The following is a 26155-nucleotide window of genomic DNA, read 5'->3' on the forward strand; positions in this document are numbered from 1 at the left end:
GAACAGGAACGAAAATTGGGGCAAATGCGAGCACAGCCGCTAATTTCTGCTCAATCGTTACTTCCCCCAGTGTCAGTTCAGCAAGTAAAACCAGAAAAGCCTTCAACATTGCAGAGGTCCCAGGAAACTGTCATTAGAGAACTGCAGCCTCAACAGCAGCCCCGAACAATTGAGCGACGAGATCTGCAGTACATCACTATAAGCAAAGAAGAGTTGTCCTCTAGTGATAGCCTGTCTCCTGACCCTTGGAAAAGAGATGCTAAGGAGAAACTGGAGAAGCAGCAGCAGATGCACATTGTGGACATGCTGAGCAAAGAGATTCAAGAACTTCAAAATAAGCCAGATCGCACTGCTGAAGAGAATGACCGTCTGCGAAAGCTCATGCTAGAGTGGCAGTTCCAGAAACGGCTCCAAGAGTCAAAGCAAAAAGATGAAGATGAAGATGATGAGGAAGATGATGACATAGACACTATGTTGATTATGCAGCGTCTGGAAGCTGAGAGAAGAGCAAGGGTAAAATCAGAATCCTTTTAAAATGTTGTGCCCTGAAACTTGTATGTGATGTTAGTAAATCTAAGTAAAAATAACCTATCATTACAGGATAAAGGAGGACTGGACTGTCTTAATGTCCCTGTCTTTCATTCTACGTGATGAAGCCTGGCCTTATCTGTCACAGTTTGTTAAATTAAGTGGGATATCGCAGGCTACTAATGAGGAAGCTTGATAGCCTTTCTTTCAGCCCTCTTTACAGAAAAAAAATATATTGGCATAGAAATTCAGGCATCCACTATTATACATACATCTATAATTCATTAAAATTAAAAAAACAAACAAAAGGACAGTTAACTTTGTCACTTTTAAAAATATCTCTAATTCTTTTTCAGTATTTTATTTATAAAACCAGTACTACCAAAGATAACGTATCCATCTTTCATTTGTCCAAGCATTGTTGGTTTGTTCATTCCAAGAGCAGCATTTTTTGTTCTGTATCAAGGATTTCAAGTACGGTTCACTATGTACTGAGTAACATAATTGCAGAAACTGATACAAACTTTATAAAACCTTTTTTTCTTTTGGGGAACCTAAGATAGCATGTGCAAGTGTGCAATCCTATGCAGAATTACTCCAGTCTAAGCCCATTCAATTCAGTCAGGTTGTATTGGAGTAACTTTGTACAGGATTGTACTATAAAACGCTGATGAATGGTCAGATGTACAGTATAATCCTATGCAGAGTTACACAGATTATGTCAGATTTTCTTTGGCATTGATTTTTTGTATAGACTGCTACTATTGCCATTAGAGCACAGTTGAAAGTACTAGATTTTCAGGGTTCTGTCTCTCTTCATTGCACTCTGTCCCCCCCCCCCCCCCCGATTGCACTCTCCCCCCCCCCCCCCCCCCCCGGTTGTGGCTAGTTTTCTACATTGTGCTTAAAAAGCAGATAAAAGAAATGCTGTAAATATTCCTTGACAGAATAATTTTACTACATCCCATTTCTGCTCAGTTTTATAGATTAAAAATCATCTCACACTTTAATCTGTTTTAAAAGTTGTATCATATTCTTAATTGGCCATCTCTGTTGTGTAACATACTCAGTAAGTTATTTTTGCAATAGGACTGAAGGTTAAATTTTGTTAAGGTCTTGCACAGCTTTAAAAACATAGTGGTTTGTTTCTGGTAAGAATAAAGTATAAAAACTGAAAGCAGTTAATCATCTGCTCTTTCACAATAGACAACCTCATCTGCATTGTAAATATCCATGTACCAATAGAATGTGTCATACCTTAAAGCAAGGAAGCAATTCATAGAAATAAGCAGTTTTTAAAATTATAATTGGTTTATTTAGGGACAATCACTAGTTGTTAGAGTATCAAAACACTGCATGTTCTCTTTTTAATATACAGCTGTTGTAACAAATCAAAGAAAAATGCTTTTGGCATAGTGCAAATCTCAGTTTTCCCTTATTTTCACTGTGCATCTTTCTTTTTCCTTCTTTTTATTACCTGCAGCAGACTGCTATGCCAGCAATCTCTGTTCTAGATTTGGTATGTTCTTATTTCTTTCTCTTCAATGCTTTTTCCTATTGCTTTTTTCTTTTTCTTTTTCTTTAAATTAGTAATGATCCAATATGCATTGGATATTGTCTGTCATTTTTGGAGTACTTTAAGGCAGGGGAATAATGCATTAAATTAGCTGTAAGCATGCAAATAATTGTTGCTGAAGATGTGTTCCTAACTTTTCCCATGCCTTTCTCCTTTAAATATTGTGTTTTCTTTGCATCTTTGAATTGTTTGCAGCTGTTAATTACCATAGCTATATTGAACCACATATTCAGTATTTTTTAAGAATTCAAGGAGTTGGAAACTGTAATATTGACAGAATGAGATTTTGTTTGATTCATTTTGTTAAGACTTTCCTTTCCTGCAAATCATAGTTACTAACAGGTTATTATAGCTATCCCAATATCCAACTTATGTTACAGTATTTAGCTTCTCCTGGTCATATTCATGAATTGTCATTTACATTACTTGTCTAGAAGTAGTTCCTTTTAACCTTTCACTTCTTGAAACACTAAGGTGTTCTTTTTGAGCATATTTGTAGACATATTACATAGATACTCTTGCTATAATTCTGTCTTTATTTCAGTCATTTTACTACATTTCGCTAACATACTAACTAGTAGAACACTAATAATTCCATCCCAGCAGAGTTACATAATTTTAAATCCATTGAAGTTCATAGGTTTGGAATGGTGTAAGGGTACTTAGGATCGTACTGTAGGTGCAAAATTAAATAATACCACAAAATACAGAAAGCTCAGCATCCTAGTACACTTTCCATAATGTGAGCTACTTCTAGGTATATGGCAACTAGCTACATCTGTAGGGAAAGGGAAAAGATTCATCTTTTATATCACTTTTCCATGTCCATTAACTTTATAACAACATTATAACATTATTAACTTTATAACAACATTCTTGGTGCATGACCTATGTAACAGGTCTTAGTGTATTCTGATTGACATGTAGCCGGGGTCATTTCGTAGAAAAAGAGCTAGGGGGACTCATTAGCATAACTCATTAGCATATGCCACACCCCCTGACATCAGGGGCCCGGCGGTGGACCTGCAAGGCTAGTGGGAGTGCGAGGAAGCCCCGCCAAGGCCCTCCCTGGCCCCAGGCAGGGGTGGGGAGAGGCGGGGAGGAAGCAACTTACCCTCCCTCTTTTCCTGCCTCCTCCTGGCTGAATGAGGGCTGGAAGCGGGGCGGCCAGAAGCAGGGGGCGGGGCTTCATCATGTGCCCCACCCCCTGTACCTCACCTGGGGGAACTGTGTTCCCCCGCGTTCCCCCCCGAAATGACCTCTGCATGTAGCAATTTGATGTTTCTCCGCTTCTTTTTACTTTTAAAACAAAAGCCACGGTTGAATGTGAAAATCAGCTCTCAAACTAGAGATATTTTCCTGACTCTAATATTTAGACACAAACCAGTCTAAATCCCGTTATTTTCAAGGGAAGAGATTTAAGTCTCCTGCTTAGCTAAAAGTAAGGTGCTAAATTTTGGCTGGGTTATGACTGCTAGGAATATCTCATATAATTCCATATACTCCTAGCAGTCATAAACCAGTCATACTTATATTTATAAATCTGCTACGTGAAAGAATATTTACAGTAATTCCACTTGGTACAAGACTTCTAAAGTGACACGGTACTATATTACACATTGTGGGACACGGTCCAGTAGTTCTCCTTTATTCTTTTATAACACTTTAACAGATTTGTGAAGTTGAAAATATCCACACCAGAGGTCCCCAACATGTTGCCTGTGGGCACCATGGTGCCCATTCTGCCAAGACTGTTTAGAGAGTAGGAGGGGCCAGGTGGGGCTTTTGCCCATGAGCCTCTGATTGGCTGTGCAGATTTTTTTAAAATGTTGCTTTAGCAACAGCTACCATCACAGTACAAGGATCTTCACTGTGGAACTGAAGGCAAGCTGTCTGTATGCAAAACCAATATTTTAAACCATATGTTCATTTTAGAAGGCATCATGTCAAACAAAACTACTGCCTGAAATGCTACAGAGTTACTGTAAGAGTTATTCACAGTGACATTTTGGGTTGACTTTGCTTCCTGTAGCTGTGATTGTGTGGGTGCACCCACAACTCAGTGACAGAATTCTAAACGTGCCTGCAGGCTCAAAAAGGTTGGGGACCCCTGTTCCACAATTTTTCTTTGAGGATGCTCTTTCTGAAATCTTTCATTTCTGTACAGTGTTCTGCTCTGCTGTGTAGAACTAGGTCCTTCCTAAAACTGAAGCAATACATAATTGTGATCAATAGGGTTGCCAACCTCCAAGTGGGGCCTGGAGATTTCCTGGAATTACAACTGATCTCCAGATTACACAGATCAGTTCCCCTGGAGAAAATGGCTGCTTTAGAGGGTGGACTTTATGACATAATACCACACTGAGATCCCTCCTCTTACCAAACCCCACCCTCCTTAGTCTCCACCACCACATCACTAGGAATTGCCAAACCCAGAACCAGCAACTGTAATGATTAGGGATTTGCAAACAAAATGGTATGTTTCATGTTGGAGTCTACTGAACCCGAAAAATATTGGTATTTCCCAGTATACCCAAATCCCTATATTGGTATGATATTGGGATTCAGGAAATAATCAGGATTGCTGAATTTATTCAGTTCCATTATACCTTATGGGGACTGTCCCCATAGGGTATAATAGAGAAGAGATTTAAACTTTAAATGCTTGCTGAGTTCATTCACAGTGAACTGAACTCAGGGGAAGTCAGCAAGCATTTGCGAGTGATGTTAGCAAGCATTTAAAGTTTAAATCCTTTCTGAGGTCACTCGCCAAGGCGTGCCACTGTGGCCACATGACTCTGTAAGTGAACTGAATTCAGGTAAGCAAGCATTTAAAGCTTAAATGCTTGCTCAATTCACTTGCTGAGTCTCGTTGCCACAGCGGCGTGACTCAGCAAGTGAACTGAAAAGGCATTTAAAGAGACTGTGATTTCTTTAAATGCCTTCTGGTTTGGCTTGAATAAAAGCTGATTAATATCTACTTTTATTCAGGCGTGGCTACTTCAGTAGCCAAGTACAGATATCTGATATGTATTCAGCTGAATAAATACCTGAGAAATATGATAAGGTATTTTGGGGTATTTCTTCAGCTTGGTATATACCCCAGTAGTGATTGAGAGGTAGGGTCACATATAAGAGTTTTGTTGTTGGGTTTTTTTTTCATTTTGAATTAACTTTTTTCTTCCTGGGCAGCCTGAGTAGCTGCCTGAAAACTAATTCTAGGGCTAGTGGTCCCTTTTTAAGTCAATAGTAGGGTTGGGCACAAGCCTAAAAATTCCAGTTTGGGGTTATGATGGGCCAAACTGGGCAAAAAAATCCCCAAACTGGCCAGATCAGCTCCCCCTTTGTCCCTGGAAAGACGGGGGGATCACCTGGCAGCCATTTCAGCACTTTGTTTCGCTGGAAGCAGGGGGAGTCAAAATGGAGCGCTGAAATGGCTGCCAGCCCATTTAAACCTAACGCCACTCAGCTTTTAGGTTTAAATGGCCCAAACAGCTGAACCAGACAAAAGTTTGGTAAATGTTTGGGGAAGGCACCTTTCCTGAACATCTGTTCAGGGGCCACGCACTGGGCCATGTTCATGCCAGATTTTGGCCCATGAACCGGTTCGTGCCCATTGTTAGGCAATAGAGATGGAAGCAAACTTTCCCTCTAACATTGTATTATTCCTGTTGGCAGGGAAGTCAATGCAACACATATGCAACATACTTTCCTATCAAACCTAAACCTATTTTTTCTGCTTGAACAACATAAAAAAGCTGGCATATAAAATTATATTCATTAGCATATTTATGAAATTTAAAAGTATAAATATATCAGTTTTCTACAAGTAAAATTGTAACTACAACCAATATTAGAAAGAGGGAGAGGTGCAAACTGTTGTTCCCTATGCGGTCATAGCACATTTCACTCATTCTTAGAGAAAAAAAATATATTTGTTTGAATTTTTCCAGTGTTCCCCAAAATTTCCCTGTTTGCCTGATTTCCCCCTCCCCCAGCCTCTATAATTTCTAGCCAAAAACACACGTGTTGGAAAAGAAGTGTGCGAGAGGAAAAAGAGATTATTTATTTTTAAAATGAAAAACAGTGTATACTCTTTCATTTAGCACCTGAAACACGAGAACAATAAGTAGAAGATAAGGAGCCCTTTCGTCTCCAAAATGTAACCCTTCTAGCCTTGCTTTGTTTTGAAAGTTAAGAATTAGGACAACATAGAATGTGAGAATGTTTGAGAAAGTAATGGGGTATTTGCTAACTATGTTCAGTGCAGAGCATATTACGTTGTATTAATGCTGGATCTATGTTTATTGCATTTTCATATTAGCTGTTAGATTCACACACTTTTAAGAGTTTTCGCTACTTTTGTTTTCTCAAGTCTTTAATGTTTCTCCGGTGATTATTGGTAGGTTTTCTGTTTGAGCCTGCCTGGTCTATTGGTTAATTTTAAAAGGCATAACTTTTTGATGCTAAAATTCAGATTCTAAACATAGCAGAATTTTGATGAAAGAGTTGATGTCAGCATGTTGTATCTAAGACTGACTTTATATATTTTATCATGACAAGTGCCTTGGCAATTCCTGGTTTGTTTGGGACTTTTTTGCATCATTGTAATGTCCCAGATAAATCCTGAACATCTTCCCCAGTGGGGGAAGTAGGCAGTTTACTCTCTCAATAGGAGCATGTACATCTCCCAGACTGGAGAATTGTGGCAATGCACTGAAACAGGAGGTTTTTGTGCTTCCAGTGCAGATGTCTGAACCCAATCTGAACATGTAGGGAACTAAAACATGTATATTCTTAGAAAGAGGAATATATAAGTAGGCTTCTTTTCTGCATTTTTAATTTGAAAATTGTCGGTTGTATTTTCAGATTGAAATCCGCACTATGTTCGCGCACTATGTTGTCACTGTGACTGCTGAAGAACATCATCTTTGCAACATATTTGTATTGATCTGCATTTTTTTTTTTTAAAAAAAGGCTTTCATTTATGGCTTTTTATCCTGTCAGAGATACTTTGGCTTTTGTGGGGAAAAAATTGAGAACAAATTTTTGTTAGCTACAGGATGAAGAGCGCAGACGGCAGCAGCAGTTGGAAGAGATGCGAAAACGGGAAGCGGAAGACAGAGCTCGGCAAGAAGAAGAGCGCAGGCGCCAAGAGGAGGAGCGGACAAAGCGAGAGGGAGAACAAAAGGTTATGGTCACTCAGCTAGCTTGATCCTTAGCAATTTGATTTTCAGAATGTTCACATTGTTTCAGTATTGAACAAGTTTTTTCTTTGTGGTGAGCAGTAATTATCATTTATTTAGTAGATTTTTATCCTATCCCTCAATCAAGAAATTTTCACAACAGCTTACAAATTAAAGCAGATCAGTAGCATACAAATCAATATATCTAAATCTCAGAATGGCCAAATCTGGAGATACTTAAATCCAGAGACTGGAGCTGTGAATAGACAAGACAGATCCTTATTTAAATCTGAGAAAAGCCCCAGCTTTGAAAAAACAATCTGAAATCTTAAAAAAAACAAAAACAAAAAACACTCGGTGACACTGCCTCAAAAAAACACTGCCTCAAAATACTAAAAGCAGTTCTTATAGCTTTAAGAAACAAATGCCTTCTGTGGTCATGGCTAGGCAACTACAACTGTATTGCCACTTGAAGCCTTGTTTCTGTCCATAAAAGACAGGGGGAGAGGCAGGGCTTTTTTCCAGTCTGTTCTGGCCTTTGAGGAAGGACTCATCAGAGTCAGGCCCCACTAGCAGCCACTTGGCAACTTGCTAAGATGTGAATTCCATGGCTCACTCAGGCTCAGGTGCTCACTGTTGTTCAACAGCAACTACCACATGAAAGCCAGTGGTGGTGTGGTTAGAGCAGGGGTGCCAAACATGTGGCCTGCTGGCTGGATCAGACCCTTGAAGGGCCCCAATCCAGCCCACAAGGTCCTGGCTGTTTCCTGCTTTCTTTTCCAGTTCTGCTGCTGCGGTCACATCACAGCTTACTTTACCAGTCTCTCTCAATCACACAGGAGAGATAGATAGGCTTTGCCTCTCCTGTGCAATAGAGAGTCTGGTAAAGAACTGGCTGAGGCTCCTCCCCTCCTCCTCCCAGGGGGAGGAATAGCCAGAGCTAGCTTCCTGGACAGGCTGCAGGAGACAAAGGGAAGCCTTTCTTTCCTTCCACTGGCTGAGGCTCCTCCCTGAAGGGAGGGAGGGAACAAGGGAGAGCTTGCTTTGCTGGGCTGCCTCAATCGCATGGGAGAAATACTTTTAAGACAAACAAAGTTTTGTTCAAATTATGAGCTTTTGTGTGCCTTGCTACAGTGCGTGTGTGTTTTGTTGGGCTCTTTATGCCAGGCTCTCCTGGGTGCAACTGGGTTCCCTCCCCTTTTTCACTGTATTCATGCCCTCATGATCCAGTCTTTCTCAGTAAGAAAGCAATGTGAACTATTTTAGAGGAGGAATAACAACAAGCCAGTGAGGTGGATTAGGCTGAGAGTGTGTGTCCAGACCAAGTTCACCCAGCACATTTCCTTTGTAGGAAGTTGTAGTTATTTCTCCGGGGAAGACTGTAGTTTTGTAGACAAACACATGGCCCTCAGTCTTTGTCAGGATGCCTTCTCATGTTCTTGACCAGCACATGAAGCAACTTATGTACAAAAGCTTGCAATGCCCAGCCATTTCATATTTTCTCCTGGGTCCTAGGCTCAGAACACTGAGCGTGAGATTTCTGTAATGAATGTCAATAAATCAAAAGTAGGTTTGTAGCTTACAGATAAACACCTGAACAGCATACTAAAGGTTGCTACAGCATAGACATTTTGATGCAATAGTTCAGAGCAAGAGGTGTCAGTTATCAGAGACTGTTAAATAGACAAAATATTGCAAGGGTGCTAGTGTTTTAAGTATGTTTTATTTAAAGTTTAAAAAATCTTTAATTGTGTTTGTCTGTGTCCTTTATAAAGTTTATCTCCGCTACCTGGCATTACATTTTATGACACACATGGCCCAGCCCAACAAGGTCTCATTTATGTCAGATCTGGTCCTCATAACAAATGAATTTGAAACCCCTGGCTTAGTAGTTCTGGTGCCAGACAGATGGTTGAGGGAAGGGCAGTTCACATTTTGGATGCTCACTGATTAGGTGTTAGTGCCTTCTGACATTTGATCATGGAGGAATGTGTAGCGATGTTACTGAGGACAGTTTTAATTCATGGACTAATAGTTAATTGGCTTCACTTACTACTTTTATAACACTTAACGTACTGTGCACTACTTTAGCTTAAACCCAAAACTGCAACTGGGAGATGGTGCTAAAACAGGAGACTTTACAAGTCAATTGGCTTAAATAAATGAAGAGGATGAAGAGGTGCATAGAGAAAACACAAATATAGCAAACAGCAAGACTGTGGAGAGATTTGGGAGTAAGGGAAGATGTTTAAGCTTAATGCAAAGCAGCAAAAGAACCCAGTAAAGTCAGTAAAAGAGAAGAGGAGCACAGCCAGAAGAACAAGTAAAATAAGCCAGAAGGACAAGTAAAGTATCAGCTGTTTATTTCTAATGACAGTCAGCATGAATCCTTAGGTTGATGGGAAAATAAGGCTTACTGTAGTTTAGGGAGTATGAATCTGTGTTTCCTTATGCATCTTTCCTTCTCCTGTTGCATTCAAATCATACCAGGGCTGCCAAGAGGGGGAAATTGGGGGGGGGGTGTCAGCTGGAGGTCCCCTAAAGGCAGCTTCAGCTTGCATCCTGCCAAATGCCTTTCCATTGATTTTCCTTTTGATGCAGTTCTGGCTGCAGCCACTAGGGGCGCAGGAAAGGCTGAGCACAGTAAAAAGTCCCTGACCAGGCTAAACTCACCTTTCTGCGAGACAGAAGTAAAGTGGTAGTGTGATGCAGCAAGTTAAAACAGCCCTTTACTTTTAGTTAAAACAACCTTTTCCTCTGTTTTCATTAAATTCTCTCATTCATTTCTATCTTCCTTAACCTAATTTTTCCATGTGTCTCCCCCCCCCCCCCCCCATTTATTTCCAAGTCTTGGTCACTCCTCGTCCTTATCCTACTTGGCAACAGAATGGACTTAATACTACAGTAGCAAACCTTTCTCAATATTATGAATGGAAGGGGGAGTTAATATTTCCCCATGATCTAACAAAGTAGCAAAAGGATGCTTCTCCTGTCCTCTACCCTTTATGTGCACAGTAATGAAACGTTAACTTAATTTAATGGTTATACATGTGGAACGGGAGTTAGAACTCCCAGTTCAGGCACTGGGTTGTTATCATTATTACTGTGTTGGTAGAAGATGTTATAGCCCTTTGTAAAGGCTACTTTGCTATGTGACTGATGATACAATCTTTTTAATGTCATTAAAAATTAGATTTGCTAGTGGGAACCTCCAAGGACCTGTGGGAGGCATCTCACTTTCCCTCCCCCACTATTTTCCCTTTTACTCCTCCTGGTAACTCCATATCCTCTCCCTGTCTCATTTTCTCCTTCTCAGCCATTCACCAACTTACCTTTTATCTGCCTCCCATCTTCAGCTATATTTATTATTTATTTCATTTATACCCCACCTTTCTCCACAGTAGGGGCCAAAGCAGCTTATATTCTTCTCCCCCCCTCCTTTTTATCTGCACCACAAACCTGTGAAATAGATTAGGCTGAAAGCATGTGATTATAAACCAATCACCCAGTGATTATCTTCTATACCAAGATGGGGATTCAAACCTTGGTCGACCAGACCCCACTCTGAAGCTTTAACCATTATACCTCACTGGCTTTCAAAGAGTGGCTGCTGTTGCACAGTAGCAAGAAGCCAGGCCTAATTGAGTCATGCAAGTAGGGTGGTATCAAGTCACCCAGAGGTTGCTGTCATGGCAGAGATCTGTCCCCCTGGAATAGAAGCCTGGTTTGGAGGGTGGACTCTATGGCATTAGATCCAGCTGAGGTCTCTCCCCTCCCGAAACCCTGCTTTCCTCCGACTCCTTCACAAAATCTTCAAGAATTTCCCAGCCTGAAGCTGGCAACCCTAATCAGGCCTGGTTCCAATGAGTCCTCCCTCAGAGACTAAAATAGGCCTGGAAAGGGCCTGCCCCCTCCCCCTGCCTTTTACTGACAGAACCAAGCCTTAGAACACTGTGGTTGTCTAGCAACAGCCACTGAAAGAATCTGTTGCTTAAAGCTACAGGTGCTTTTATCATTTTCAGGTTTTTTAAACCCCCCGTGTTGGGGGGGGGGGTGTTTAGATTTCACATTTTCCTGCAAACCTGGGGCCCTTTTCAGGTCTGTAGAAAGTTCTGTCTTGTCTCTTCACAGCACCAGTCATTAGATTTAAGTATCCCAAGATTTGGATGGCTTCATTATTAGTATGTAGATAACAAAAATCATACCCATCTTTCTTTCCAGTGGGGACCTAAAGCTGCATTGTTCTCCTGTCCTCCATTTTATCCACACAATAATCCTATGAAGTCTGTCTAACTGAGAGTGTTACCCAGCAACCTTTTATGGCAGATTGGGGTCTGAGTATTAGTGTCACATGACAGGTTGCTTGAAAGCTGTCTCATTATATGTTGCTTATCGTGAAGATAAACAATTCCCTTCGTTTTTGGCTCTGCAACTTCCATTATCTTTCTGGGGTTGGTGGCCAGTTTTCAAACATGTAGCATTATTTTCTGATGAGTTACTCTTGCCACAAATGGAGACCCTTAGCTTCCATTGCAAATAGCATGGGGGAGGGTTGCCATATGATAGAAAATAATATAATGGGGAGGGTGTCTCACCTGGGCCAGGATATTCCCATGCCTTTCAGTTTTGGCCCTGGAATTCCCACAATCATGCTGAATTTTGAGTCTTCTAGCTTTATTCTCTGATGAGTTATGCCTGCTGTAAACAGACATGCCAATTATTTTATTACTATATATTCATGGTAACAGCAAGCAAAGTGATTTATTTTGTTATGATATTTGGCTTGGATCAAAGTCATATGGGGGGATCAGGTGGTATCTTTGTTTGAGGGCCCTAGGGGCTCTCAGCAGCCCTGGATCACCCTTGCCTCTGATAATTTGTTGGGAAGCAGTGGTCATATGTGTTCTATAGATAGTTCAGTTGACAGAACTTTGATCTGTTACAAATAATCCTGTAAGAGGTAGTGCAGAGTTAACACTAAGCATGTCTTAGAGTCAGGACTGCAGGATTATATTATCATTTCCCTAACTTTTACATATTCCCCCTCCTCGCCTCAACTGTGATTCTTCACTACTTCTGACTGCTCATCCCTAACTGCCTATCCACACTTGAGAGCCAGCATGGTGTAGTGGGGAACCCAAGTTTGAATCCCCACTGGTGCCTTGGAAGCTTGTGGGATGATGTTGGGCCAATCACACTCTTACGTAACCTACCTCACAGGGAAAGACAGGGAAACAATGTAAGCCACTATGGGTCCCCATTGGGGACAAAGATGAGATATAAATAAAGTGAATAAATAAATGTGGTTTGGAATGTTCAAGCAGAACTCTGAACCATGGTTGAGAGTAGCATGCAGAATTTTAGAAGAGTCAGATAAAGAAGTGGTTCAGCCAATAAACTATGGTTAGCATTACATCTGCATCAGTCCTAAGAAATCACTTATTATGTTATAATGTTCACCAGATGATTCTTTATGTGCCATTTCTCTATATTGCTATATTCATTGATTTCCTTTACTGTTTGTTATTAAATAATACCCACCCCAAATGGTCGAGAGATGCAGGGAGATGGTACACAGCTACAGAAGGAAGAAAGGGGATTGAGTGTATACTAGTTTTCTAATGATGAAAAGGATGGAATGAATGAGAACTGAACAAGCTACTAGTTTTTTTTAATTAAAGGCAAAGTGGAAAGCCTTAATGGTTATGTTCAATATTATTTTTTTCCTTTTAAACTGCATGTAACATTTGTTAATCCTTCATACATTTTTCTCAGTGCAAGTTTATGCATCTAAATACAGAAATGAGCCAACATTTACATAACTTTTGTATAATAGGAAGTGTTGCTCATTTCTTAGGAATAAAGAAGAGAATTGTACCTTTGAATGTGTCATAGCAAAATATTGCCCTAATTGCTTGGGGGAAAATGTATTTTATTGAATGATATCCTTTTGTTCCTTTTGGCTCTCCAGAGGCGACAAGAGGAAGGATATTACAATCGTCTGGAGGCTGAAAGGCGCCGTCAACATGATGAAGCAGAACGGAGATTGCTGGAACCCGATGAGCCTGGTCTGTACAGACCTCCGCTTCCACGGGAATATGAATTCCCACCCCTGCCCCCTTCATCTAATGCTCCTCCTCCCCCACCTCAGCGAAACACCTCTTACCTCAAAACACAGGTCCTCTCCCCTGATACGATTTATACTGCCAAGTTTGTTGCATACAATGATGAGGAGGAGGAGGATTCCTGTCTAGCAGCAGGTCAGGATAAGTACGCCAGTACAAGAAAGTCTTATGGTGACCTTCCTCCTGCCACCCTTAAACCACAGCAGCCCTCACGCCAGCCACGCCCAGCCTCAGATGGCATCTTCCTTTCCAACTCATTCCAGCCATCCTCGGTCAATGCCAACAGTACTGCTTACAAACTGAGCCATCCCCCTCCCATACCAAACAAACCGAGTTTCATCAATCCCAGCAACTCAAAAGGTAGACACAAAATTTTAAATAAGAATCTTTCTGTATGAAACTCTCTATGCGTTTCACACTGTGATTTCCTGGGAAAAAATCACTTTATGATTATTTCTTACTCGATCACTATCCTTAGCATGGTGATGTAACTTTTAAGTGGTATGCTATGGTAAATGGTGTGTTCTTTCAATCATCTTTATTCCTTATCAAACTCTCCATGATTTGTACTTTCATATAATGAAAGCAAAATCACTTTTTAAAATTTCTTGTTCAACTAGCTAAAAGTACTGTTGGTTTTGGCTTTTATCCTGCATCTTTTTCACTTTCTTATTCCATTGGGTCCATGATAGTTTAACATTTCTGAGCTATATGCTTCTCATGAAAATAGGATATGTGTATTTGATTCATTAATTGGGGAGAAGTTTCCATTTGCTTGTTTGGCATGCAAATAGTGTGCAAATGGCTTTAAAATTATACTAGCTGGCAAGTGTTGTATTCTAAATGCTATATGTATGTTTGAGGGAAGAAGTGCTAATCATTGACGTGAGAACAATACTATAGCAGCCCATGTGATCTTTATGGTACAAGTTTCCTCCTGTTAGAGTAAAGGCCTGGGTTTTTTTCCCCTACCTCTTCTGTCTCTGAGTTACTCTTCCTAACTTTCTACCTTAGAAAAAATAGTTCCATTATCTGCACTGCTGTCGTCTGCAGAGCACAAGAATTCTAACTTTATCGCAAGGGTTGTGGCTAGTTTTGAGCTTTTAATAAGGTGGCAAACTTAAACAAGTTTCTTAAAATAACTTTTCACAATAACCCCCAATTTAATGGAATTACTTAGGTTTGAATATTGCTTCTCTTTCCCTGTCCCTTGACTCTGCACATTGAGCTCAGGGATGGGTCCAAGTTTTTTCCAGCTTCATCATATTATCACTGTGTGGAAAAGGAGGATTACTTGAACCAGGAGATCCCACAGTTGTTTGAACATAGAATCATTCCACTCCTGACTGATAAAATTCTGTCACATCAAAAGAAATCTACATTCAAATCGCAGAAAAATCTCCCAGTTTGAGGAATTACTTATAGTGAGGAGCAGAAAGGGAACTAATGGTTGAATAATGCCACTGTTTATCTTAATCTGTAATTCATGCACTACTTAGCATATTTTAACTCTTTGGCCTTACTTATTCTTTGGGGTACAACTACAGAATCTGCTGTTGAACCCCCAGTTACTGCGACATTGCCTGTTAACAGGAATAATAATTTTCTGTGCTGCTTCTACTGATAGCTGAACAGGAATGTAACACTTCCTTTCATATAATCCTGTTCATACCTATTATCAATGGTAATGCTGTAAAGGAAATGCTTTGATTGTTATAATTTACGTAAAATTGATCTTCAGCTTAGAAGGGGTCAAATTTGAAAGATGCTGGTCTTTGGGTTTTGTATGGCACTGTATTTAAGCTTCAGAAATAATAATCATTAGTTAATCTTTCCCATTGAACTTTAAGTACAGCTAGGGGTGCCAGCCCTGGGTTGGGAAATACTTGTAGTTTTTTGGGGGGGTGGAGCCTGGGGATGGTGGGTTTGGGGAGGGCAGGGACCTCAGCAGGGTACAATGCCATAGAGTCTACCCTCCAAAGCAGCCATTTTCTCCAGGGAAACTGATCTTGGTCATCTGGAGATCCATCTAGTGGGAGATCTCCAGCCACCACCTGAAGATTGGCAACCCTAAGTACAACATGACAATAAATCACTTATTCCAGTGTTTCTTTCATACTGCGTTTGGAGGAAGCTACCTCTTCCAGTAGTTGATGTCTGATATCTAGTGATCTATTAGTTATAGTTTCATATCTTCCCTACTTTCTTGTTCCCCAGCAACCATTTCCAACTCCAGTTTATTCCCGGGGTCACAGGATCCATGTGAAATAACAGCCAAGCAGATCACTGGACTGCAATGAGAAAGGAAGGAGACAAAATTGTCCTTCCTGCCTCATCCATCAGTGGACCTCTGCCAACAGAAGAGGAAGAAGGGAGCAATTACTCCCACTTTCCTCTTCAGTGCTGTTCATTGGCCAGTCTGGCTGTTGTTCCATGCAGGTCCCATGACCCCAGGAATAAACTTTTCTAGGGTCAGAAATGGTTGCTTGTAGAGAAGGGAAAGTGGAGAATGTCTGCACCCTTGCATTGGATCCAACACAGTGTCTCGTTTGAGGATTCAAATAAATGCAGATACGTTTTGGTAATAACTGAGGGATGCTAGTTCTTCATCATAGACACAATGCATGAACCATTTGACTAATTCTGGTTATTTGTATTTCATACATATTTAAAAAGTTTATAGAACAGGTCATATATTTAACCTGAGTGTACAATCTGTGAAGACTGCCTACGTAAAGTACAAAGCTCTTTGCACAAAATGCAGAATTTGCTGTGCAGCTTGTCATCTCTCCATCTTGCTAACACTGTCCTTTCTGTCCTTTTATGAATGCTAACACATGGCAAATTGTGCTTCTGCAAAACTGAATTTCCCCAGCTCCTTCCACTGGATGGCTTGGGACCACTTTAAAAATATTGGCTTTCTCAAATATGGAGTAAAATTGGGTGAGCTGCAGTCTGTATTAAGGCAGATTTTTTTCAACAAAAATGATGGTTAGATTTTAAATTTGGCAGTGACCAAAAGAAATTCATTTCATTGAAATTTGTTATGCAGCTTGAAATGTGATCCTGTGCATATTTTCCCAGAAGTAAATCTCACTGAGTACAGTGGGGCTTTCTCCCAGGTACATTGGCATAGCATTACAACCTTGGTTTACTTCTGGTGAATCAACACAGTGTTAAATATTGCTTTACACTGCTAAAATCTACAAATGAACTTCATTTCCACTATTCAAGTTCAGTAATTGAATACACTAATGGAAGGAGCATACATTTGCTTTTGTGTAGATGAAGGCTCACAAGACATAACACATGCATTATTCAGAAACTAAAAATAAGAGGTTAAAATGGACAAGGAATTGTGGCAACCTTTACAAGGATGTTTTTTCTTCTACAAAAACAATAGTACTTTTAATATCTGCATATAAGGTTGGTATTTCAAGTTGAAATGAGTGTGTTTAGTCTTGTGGTCTTTGTAAAGGATCAGTCTGTTTTGTAGGAATTTTATTTGGGTAAGAGCTAAGTACAAAGGTGCAATGCTGTAAAATCTGTTCAAAATGTGAACTTACACAAAAGAGGGAGGAACTAATTTCTTTTTCAGAACACAAAATTAGAAAAAGCCAAATAATTTTCAGACTGGCTGTGTAACTAACAAACTAATGTAGAAAGCTGTTACAGGAATGTACCGTAACTTTCCATATGTTAATGAATACTCTTACCACATGCCCCCATAATCAGATCAGTTAAGTAATATTTAGACATGAAAAAAGCAGTAGTTTCAAATCTTAGCAGTAAATATATTCTTCAGCTTTCATGAAAATAGAAAGGTCTTAAATTGTAATCCTGCACTCAGGCTGCCTGGGTAGTTAACTTCAGTAGGAATTAAGCAGCCAAAGTGTGTGCAGGATTGCAGCCATTGTATCTGCATACTTGCTGTTGACATTATTAGTTGCTTTATTCATCTACATACATATTTTCCTATATCTTTTAAAAATTAAATTCCATCTCGTCATGTCCATATTTTAAAATAAAAGGGCATGGCAATATTGTAATTAACAGGCCAGTAGCTCTAGGGATAGACTACCTTTTTTTGACTGGAAAAATGAGTACTTGATTATCTTCAAAGACTAGAAATCATAGGATGAGACTTTATGCCAGCTAAGAGCACTGCACCTTTAACAGAAAGGTTCACTTTGTTCACTCATCCAGCCTTTAAACTATAATTTTACTTTCTCCTGCATAAGGATCAAACTCTTACACTGGATCTACTGGAGCAATTGCAGGATCACAGGAATCGTCTCTGGACCCAAGAGATAAAAAATCAAAAAGGTAAAATAAAATAAATAGCACAGTTTTGTACTGGGTATGCTGTCCTAAAATTCTGATTTTAAAATTATTTGTTATTTATAGTTTGCCTTTCTCACTTGGACTCAAGGTGGATTACACAATATAAATTAGTATAATCAGTGGGATGAGGAGACATTTAATAAATAGTGTAACAGGACTAGGGTTGCAAAAATCTTAAACAGAGCATAAGTATTAAACTTGAAATGTTAATGCAAGAAATAGTATTACATGAGTAGACCTATAATGCTGAGCAAGATAAAAACATACAGCAACATATAATACATAGTAGGAGTATAGTATGGTCCACAGTCCCATTCCCTCTACTGAAGTGTTTTCCTGAATCATTCTGTTATAATGCAGCCATATTCCTTTATAAAAATGCCCTCCTTGAACGGTTTGCAGAAAGCAAAAAGTATGGGAGCCTTCCAGACCTCCTCAGGCAGACCATTCCATGGGGGGTGGGGAGGGGTCACTGCAGAAAATCCATGTCTCCAAGCAGTTGTTAATCTTGGCCTTTTACAAAGTGGAATCTGTAGAAGGACCTGTTCAGATTAGAAGTCTGGGGCATAGGAGGGGAGAGGCAGCCCTACAGATATGACAGTCCAAGGCCATGAAGGGCTTTGCATATGATAGCCAGGACCTTGAATTGAGCTCAGTGCCTGGCCATTAGTTAATGGAGTGACTACAGAATCAGTGTAATAATCATTCACCGCCTAGTTCCTGATGATAATTGAGCTGCGGCATTCTGCACTAACTGGTGTTTGAGCTGATTTTGAGGGGAGATCTGTATATCTACATATGGATCTCTGTGGCCAGATCAACTGAGTCAATGTAGAGGGCCATCTTCTAACTTGGAAGAAAGCAGTTTTTGTGTTTAATTGGCTTTTCCAGTAGTAATACTGGATCTGGTATAAACTCTATACTCTTGGCCAAGCTAGCAAGGGTCAGGTGAACCCCATCAAAAGTGAAAAGTGCAGTGTCCTTCAAGACTTCAGTCTTCCCAATCAGTATTACCTCCATCTTCTCAGGGTTCAGTTTCAGTTTATTCGCACTCAGCCACCTAACTACAGCTATCAGGCAGTAGCTCAAGATCTCTGCCTTCTGTAGGGGCAACAAATAGGCATGGCCTTTGTCTGTGTTCAGACAGAGATCATTAATTAAAGCCCCCTAGTACTTGATCTACTTGATAAATAACTTGTCACTAAAATCAGTCACTGTACAGAGTAGCAAATGTTACACCAATTTTTTAGAAAGGGATCTACAGGTGAGCCAGGAATTTACAGGTCAATTAGCTTGATATCTATCCCAAGCAAATTAGTAGATCTGTAATCAAACATAGGGAAAAATCAGCATGGCTTCTGCAAAGAGAAGTCCTGCTTCAGCAGCCTGTTGGAGTGTTTTTGGGTGAAGAAAAGGTGATCCAGTAGGTATTATATACTTGGACTCAGAATGCTTTTGACAAGGTATCTCATCAAAGACTCCTAAGTAAGTGTGTTGTTGAAGGCTTTCATGGCCGGAGTTGTTGTAGATTTTCTGGGCTGTATGGCCGTAGCAATCATGGAATAAGACAATAGGTCCTTTTATGGATTAAAATTTGGTTAAATGACAGAAAGCAAAAAGTAGGAATAAATGGACAATTCTTGCAATGGAAGGGTTATTTAATTTGTTGATAAATTGTATGAACCTGGGGGGTAAGCAGTGTAGTGGGCAAGGCTGCAATTGACACAACAGTGAAGAGTTCCAGAAGGATCTCTGATTCGGTGAATGGGCAACAATGTGGCAAATGAAGGCCCTTTTCACATTACTGTTCTAAACAGGATGTTATTTGTTGTTGGCCCAATTTCGAATGAAGTGATACAGGGATGGGGGTTTTATACAGCGAATTTCCTTCCATTAATGAGCCATCTCTGAAGCACTATGGTCATTTCAAACAGTGCTGCTTGGAGTCACAGTGAATAGCTCAGGGGAAGTATTAACCCAGTGCGCCACAGCAGTGAAAACAGGAACTCTCTGCTGGGGATAATTAGGAAAGGGATTGAAAACAGCCAGTGTTTTTAACGCCCCTGTATAGATCTATGGTGCAGCCTCATTTTGAATACTGTGTGCAGTTCTGGTCACCATGTCTCAAAAAAGACATTGCAGAGCTGGAAAATGTACAGAAGAGGGCAGGAAAGAAGATTAAGGGGTAGTAGCACCTTTCCTATGAGAAAAGGCTGAAGAGGAACAGCTAAGGAAGGATAGAGGTTTGTAAAATTATGCATGGGATAGAGAGAGTTGACAAAAAGAACTTTTCTCCATCTAAAATACTAGACCTTGAGGGCATTCATTGAAGTTGATAGGCATACAGAAGGAACTGCTACTTTACACAGTGAGTGATTAAAATGTGGAATTTGCTGCCAGAGGATGCAGTGATGGCCACAGTCATAGGCAGCTTTAAAAGGGGATCAGACAGATTCATTGGAGGATAGGTCTGTCATTTGGCTACTAGCCATGGTGACTAGAGGGAACTTACACAATCAGAGGCAGTAAACCTCTAAATACCAGTGCCAGGAGGCAACATCAGGGCCCCTGTACCTGTTGTTGGCCCTCAGAATAACTGGTTGGCCACTATGTGAGACAGGATGCTGGACTAGATGGACCACTAGTCTGATCCAGCAGGGTTCACCGGCACATAGCTTGGCCTGAAACCAGAATGAAAAGGGTCCAGAGTGCATAAGTTATTCGAGAAGGCCTGTAGTTAATCTGTCACTGCTCTCTCAATTACCTTACCCCAAAAAGCTAAATTAGAGACTGGGTGATAGTTGGCAACATCACTTTTTTGTGGGAATTTTTTTTTAAGTAAGTGACAAATGACCACCTCTTTGAGTGGCTGGGGGGGGGAGGTGCCTTGAGTCAGGGGATTGATAGACATCAGTGACTTATTTATTTATTTATTTATATTTAAATTTATATCCTGCCCTACCACGAAGGCTCAGGGCGGCTCACAAGGGCACCATGTGCCAGTTAAAACAGTAATACATAATTATAAACAATAAATTGCAATAAAACACAATAAAACATTTCATAAACTTTTAGGCCAAGATGGATAGCTCTCACTTCCACAATTACTTTCTCATTTACCATTTATATGGGCCTTATGTGATTTCAGCAACCAGGATGGACAAGGATTAATCCTTAAACAGGCCAGATGATGTGATCGATATTTCTTCCATATGGTCCGTGGTATGCCTGACATCCAAGTCAGAGCATATTCAAAAGACTTTTGTCAGCAAAAAAAAACCTTTGCAAAGGCAGTGGTTCTCTGAGGTCTTAAGGCTGATGACCTCAGTAATAGTAAAACACTTAAATTATTGACAAATGACTAGTGCTGGTCGTCCTATTATAATTCAGTGGCAGATCCATTTCCATGTTGAGCCTGGCATGTTTGCATTCCATCCACCCTGACTCTCAACAACAAAGACAGGCTTTAAATGAAGTAAATGTGTAAGTATCCAAAATCATTATATGGGAGCGACCTCCAAGATGATTAAATCCTGTAAAAAAAACATTGCACAAATCTAAACAAGAACACTAACATTTAAAACCAAATCTGATAGAATCTCAACAAAATTGTCCATCTAGGAAAAACAGTTACCATGAACAGTACAATTTACTTAGAAATAGGCCCATTGATTTCTAAGAGTTTTTCAAGTAAATATACTAAGGATTGTAGATCAAAGCATCTTTATTGAAGGCAGCACAATTCATGTAAGAATGAACAACCATTTTTTTTTCTTTCTTTTCTTTGCAGTCAAGATACAGATTTACCTGGTGCACCAGAAAACTTGACTTTCCGGGAGCGACAGAGGCTATTTTCCCAAGGCCAGGATGTGTCCAACAAAGTAAAGGCTTCTAGGAAATTAATGGAACTGGAAAATGAATTAAATACAAAATAGGATAAAATGCACCTTATATCAGAAGTATCTGAAAGAGCTTAGTGGGACTTGGAAAGGGGCTGTTCAAGAAGAGGAAAGTGTCTCCTGACGAAATGAGATGGAATTCTCCATCTGGACTGTTTGAAATTTAGACCTATTGCAATAGCAAGAACACGAATTCTTTATTAAGAGCTTGTGGTTTATACAATTAAAGCACTGTAAGATATATTTTACTTATAAGAATCAAGTATCATTATGTTCTTTCTCCCCACCCTTTCCCTTGTTTGGGGGGATTAAGTACTTCTGCAATAGTTCTGGGTAACACTTGTTGAATAGTTGTTTTCTGGTTTCTTACAGAAACACTTCACTAGCTGCTGAGCAGAGAGAGTGGCTATAGCTTGAACTGCCTAAACTATAATCTGTGCCCAGACTTGCTGGTGTGTAGATTGCTGGATAAGGAAGTTATACCGATTATAAGCATATCAATGATAACTAGAGCTGAAGTCAATGGTTTCTTTGGATAGACTCTTGCAGTAAAACAACCTGAATACCTTGAATATAAAAGGGCTGCATAAGAGTATTTAATCCTCAGACACAGAATGGGGTCCTCCCTTTGCATAGTCCTTTGAATATGAAATACTTGATTTACTTTACTGACAGTCCACTAATGTGACAAGAGTTGCACCTTTGGGTTTTTCGTTTCTCCTTCATTCCAAGATTGAACTACTAACTGCTTCTTACACTTAAGAGTTTTCAGACCTCTTTGGTGATAGCTGAAGTCAAGACTGGGAAAATGGGTGGACCTTTGGTCATGGCGTGCATGTGAATGGAGGCTACAAAGTTTTAGTACTATATAGAAATTTCAGAACTAAGCAATAGGGATTAAGCTGCTTTTAGTAGCATACTGTAGCCAAGACAAAACCAAAGTTAAATATTCACAAAAGGAAGAAGTAAAAAAAAGTCAATTACCAATAGCTAGTAGGATATTAAGCACTACTTCAAGGGGGTAAATAGCATAAAAATGCTATGACTGCAATGAGAAAGGATAAAGCAAAGCCTGCCAATAAGAATTTCACTGAGGTGGCTTGACAGTAGCAGCACATCACTAGTCATTCATGTTGAGAAAAATGGTAGTCAAGCTGCCTGCCTGGTTTACTGGTGTTCTCTTCCTTTATACTGTAGAAAATATTGGCAGTTCAAGCTATTTTTCACACTATATTGCAGCATTATTTAATTTTAAATGGTTGAAATCTTTTTCTCCCACTGTTCCTTCAGCTATGCATATATGGCTGATGATGCTGAGAATAAGGACCTCATCAGAGTTTGTTTCTCATTGTGTGATGTTTAAAATGAATATATTATATTGTGATTCTAAGCAAATTTTCTATTTGATAAAGCCCTTAATTGGGTTTTAGTTTAATTTTCTGTATAATATGTTCTCTTATAAATATATATTTAGGGACTTATGCACACTTCCAAATGCAGAGGGTAGACTTTCACTGCCTTAGAAATCACTTTTAATAAGAGTTGTATGATAAATAAATGCAAGTTAATGATATTAAATTGGAGTGTAAATATTTTTTTTACATATTTCAGGTTTCTTATTTGAAAGTGTGCTTTACCGTTCACCTGTTAAATATGAAGTAGGGGATTAAATTGGTTGAAAGTGTTAATGAAGGATTTGTATGCTTGCTATGTCTGTTAATCAGGGAAAGCAAGCCTCCCCAGATTTATCTTGAGAACACTAGATATGCTGTGGCTGGAGAATACTGTTGCTGCTAGAAGCGAAGCAAAGAAATAGCACCTAACATGGAGTGGATTTGACCGCTATTGAGCATTCAGGTCCAGTGTGTTTATGAGTAAAAGTGCTTTTCATAACTGTGCATTATTATGGAGAGAAAAAACATCAAAACTGCTGTAGTTTCCCATTTCTACTGTATTTCACTTGCAACCTATTTTTAATAAACTTTGTATTGTATTTAACTTTGCACTGTATGATCTGTATCAAGAGTATTTGTTCAGATTACATGCACACACCGTACAAATATCGAATTTTCTTCTATATTTATAAATCAGACAAGGGGAATCCTATGAGGACTCAAGGGGAAAAGAATAATCCTGTCCCGCACTTCTTCCATTCTTGCTTTGCCCCCACACCCCCATCACAGTTTTCCTCTCACCACCTGTCCAGTCCACTGGCTCCCGGTACCCCTTGGCCAATCCTTTTTTTTATTTTAAGTTTTCATTATTTTTTTATTGATGCAGGAGAGCCAGTCATTGCTATTAGAGATACGGTAACACAAACTGGATGTGAACCAGTACTGTAGATAAATGCCTATTTACTAAACTAGGTAGAAGTTAAAACTACTTGTTGATGCTGAAGAATTTGTAAAATACTGAATTCCTAGTTAACATTACATACTACTTACTAGAAATATCCAGACATTTTTTTGCTTACAGCATATTTAATTCCATATTGATCATAACCCTACCAATGTGGTTTTTCTCCTGTATTGCACAATTACTTTCTTCTGTGGCCCACCACAAAGTACAGCTTTAGAAGGTTGTCCTGAATAGTAAACCAGATCTTCTTTCCATTCTATGCAACAGCGGGTCAAAGTGTTTGGCATTGTCACCCTACAACTTACTGCCCCTCCCCACACATGCCCTCCTTACCTGTTCATTGTCCCAGTTTTCTTTAAAAAGCATGGCAAGCAAATGTATGCCATACAGGCTGGGAAGAAAAACCAGAAAGCACCAGACTCTTGCAAGAAGGAATCTTGTGAGATTTTGGGAACTGGCATGCACAGCTGGCCACATTGCTTATTAAAAGGCCCCAGTGAGCAAGGAAACAGAACTTACAGTATGAACAAGGAGAAAGCTGCATGCATTTATCAGGATTCCCTTTTAATAATCACATCTTTCTTTACCCTTACAAAGTGAAATATAGCAGAAATGTACTTCCAGATTTAAGTGAAAATGAAATCCGTTTAATAAACAGACTATTTTAACCTTTTCTCACTGTTTGCTTGGCCAGGCCAATTCTTTTAAAGAAGGTATGTAGAGATGATAAATTAGAAAACAAAACACTTCATACACAACTGTTGCCTTCTCCAGACTTCTTGTTACTTTTTGAATTACCTGTGGTAAAGCTTAGTAAATCAGAATGTGGCTGCTGTCTGCTTTTTGTGGAGAGCACGTGACTGAATTGTCTTTCCTCAGGGATTCCTGTCACTTGCCGGCTTTAATAGCAGTAGGAGAAGCTCAGCCCTCCTAATTCCAGCTGTTTCTTCTCCAGCTCCCTAGCTCAACTTGGAAACCTATGGCAGGATGGAGTAGATAGAAAGCTGAGTACTCCACACAAAATAATGGAGAAGAATTCTTGTGCCTGCGTACATACACACACCATTATCATGATTCATTCATTGCACTGTGCTGCTTACTGGGGATAAAGGGCTCATGGTGAACAAATGAGAAAACCCAGTTTACATTGCTGAATCTCTGCAGAGTTCTCCAGTGCATTATGCAAGTGAGATTCAAACTACACATTATGATTTGTAATGTATAGTGTCTGGATTCCCCTGATGCGAAAGGGGAGCTCATTTCCTATGCACAAAGGCCACTGGTTTGGATTGGGACTATGGTGCAGGAGGAGAAGGCTTCAGCTTCCTGTACTGTTTCCTAACCCAAAAGGGTGCAAGGGCTGTACATTTGCCCTGTTGAGGGCTGTACATACATACAGGGGTTGCGGCTTATAAGGAGAGCTGAGACGGCTAGAGAGACGGTGGTGCCGTGCTCGCGATGAGGCGACAAGAGCATCTTAAAGGACGTTTATGAGATCCTATGAGATGGCAGCCAAGGCTGCAAAGAGAGAATTCTATGCAGCCACAATTGCGTCTGCAAGCTCACGCCCAGCCCAATTGTTTAGGACGATTCGGTCTTTAACGGCTCTGCCACAGGGCAGACAAAACAGTAGGGAGTTGGACATTAGCTGTGAGGCATTTGCGAGCTATTTCGCAAAGTCTTAGCACTCCGCCGTGACCTCCCCGCCACAGTTGAAACAGTTAGTGAACTCGAGGCCCCTTGCGCGTCTTTGAGTTCGGGTTTAGAGTGTTTTGACCAGCTCAGCCTGGAGGAAGTCGACAGATTGCTCGTATCTGTGCGCCCAACCACATGTGGCTTGATCCGTGCCCTTCCTGGCTCATTAAAGCGGGCCACGAGGGGTTCCGAGGTGCCTTGAGGGAGATTGTCAACAGGTCCCTCTCGAAGGGACAGTTCCCCAAGGCACTCAAGGAACCGCCTTCTGAAAAAGCCAACTCTGGACCCAGCCGAATTGGCTAACTATTGGCCAGTGTCCAATTTACCCTATTTGGGCAAATTGATCGAGAGGTCGGTGGTAACGCAGTTACAGGGCTTTCTGGATTCCAGTCTAGCTTCCGCCTCGGACATGGGATGGAGACAGTGCTGGTCACCCTTACTGAC

General features: G+C 40.2%; 1 protein-coding gene across 1 annotated transcript in view; it reads left to right on the forward strand.

Annotated features, from left to right (window-relative positions):
* The window catches only part of MLLT4 (myeloid/lymphoid or mixed-lineage leukemia; translocated to, 4), a 170694-nt gene extending 148100 nt beyond the window's left edge, over window positions 1–22594 (forward strand). Inside the window, exons 29-33 of the mRNA XM_015422166.1 lie at window positions 7–513; window positions 7167–7295; window positions 13262–13775; window positions 17657–17741; window positions 21550–22594. Coding sequence (XP_015277652.1) covers window positions 7–513; window positions 7167–7295; window positions 13262–13775; window positions 17657–17741; window positions 21550–21694 — 1380 coding nt within the window. The 3' untranslated portion in view covers window positions 21695–22594. The remainder of the gene's footprint in view (window positions 1–6; window positions 514–7166; window positions 7296–13261; window positions 13776–17656; window positions 17742–21549) is intronic.
* Window positions 22595–26155: the final 3561 nt, after the last annotated feature.

The sequence above is a fragment of the Gekko japonicus genome, unplaced genomic scaffold, assembly GCF_001447785.1.
Source record: "Gekko japonicus isolate JY-2015 unplaced genomic scaffold, Gekko_japonicus_V1.1 scaffold347, whole genome shotgun sequence".
Lineage (NCBI taxonomy): Eukaryota > Metazoa > Chordata > Lepidosauria > Squamata > Gekkonidae > Gekko > Gekko japonicus.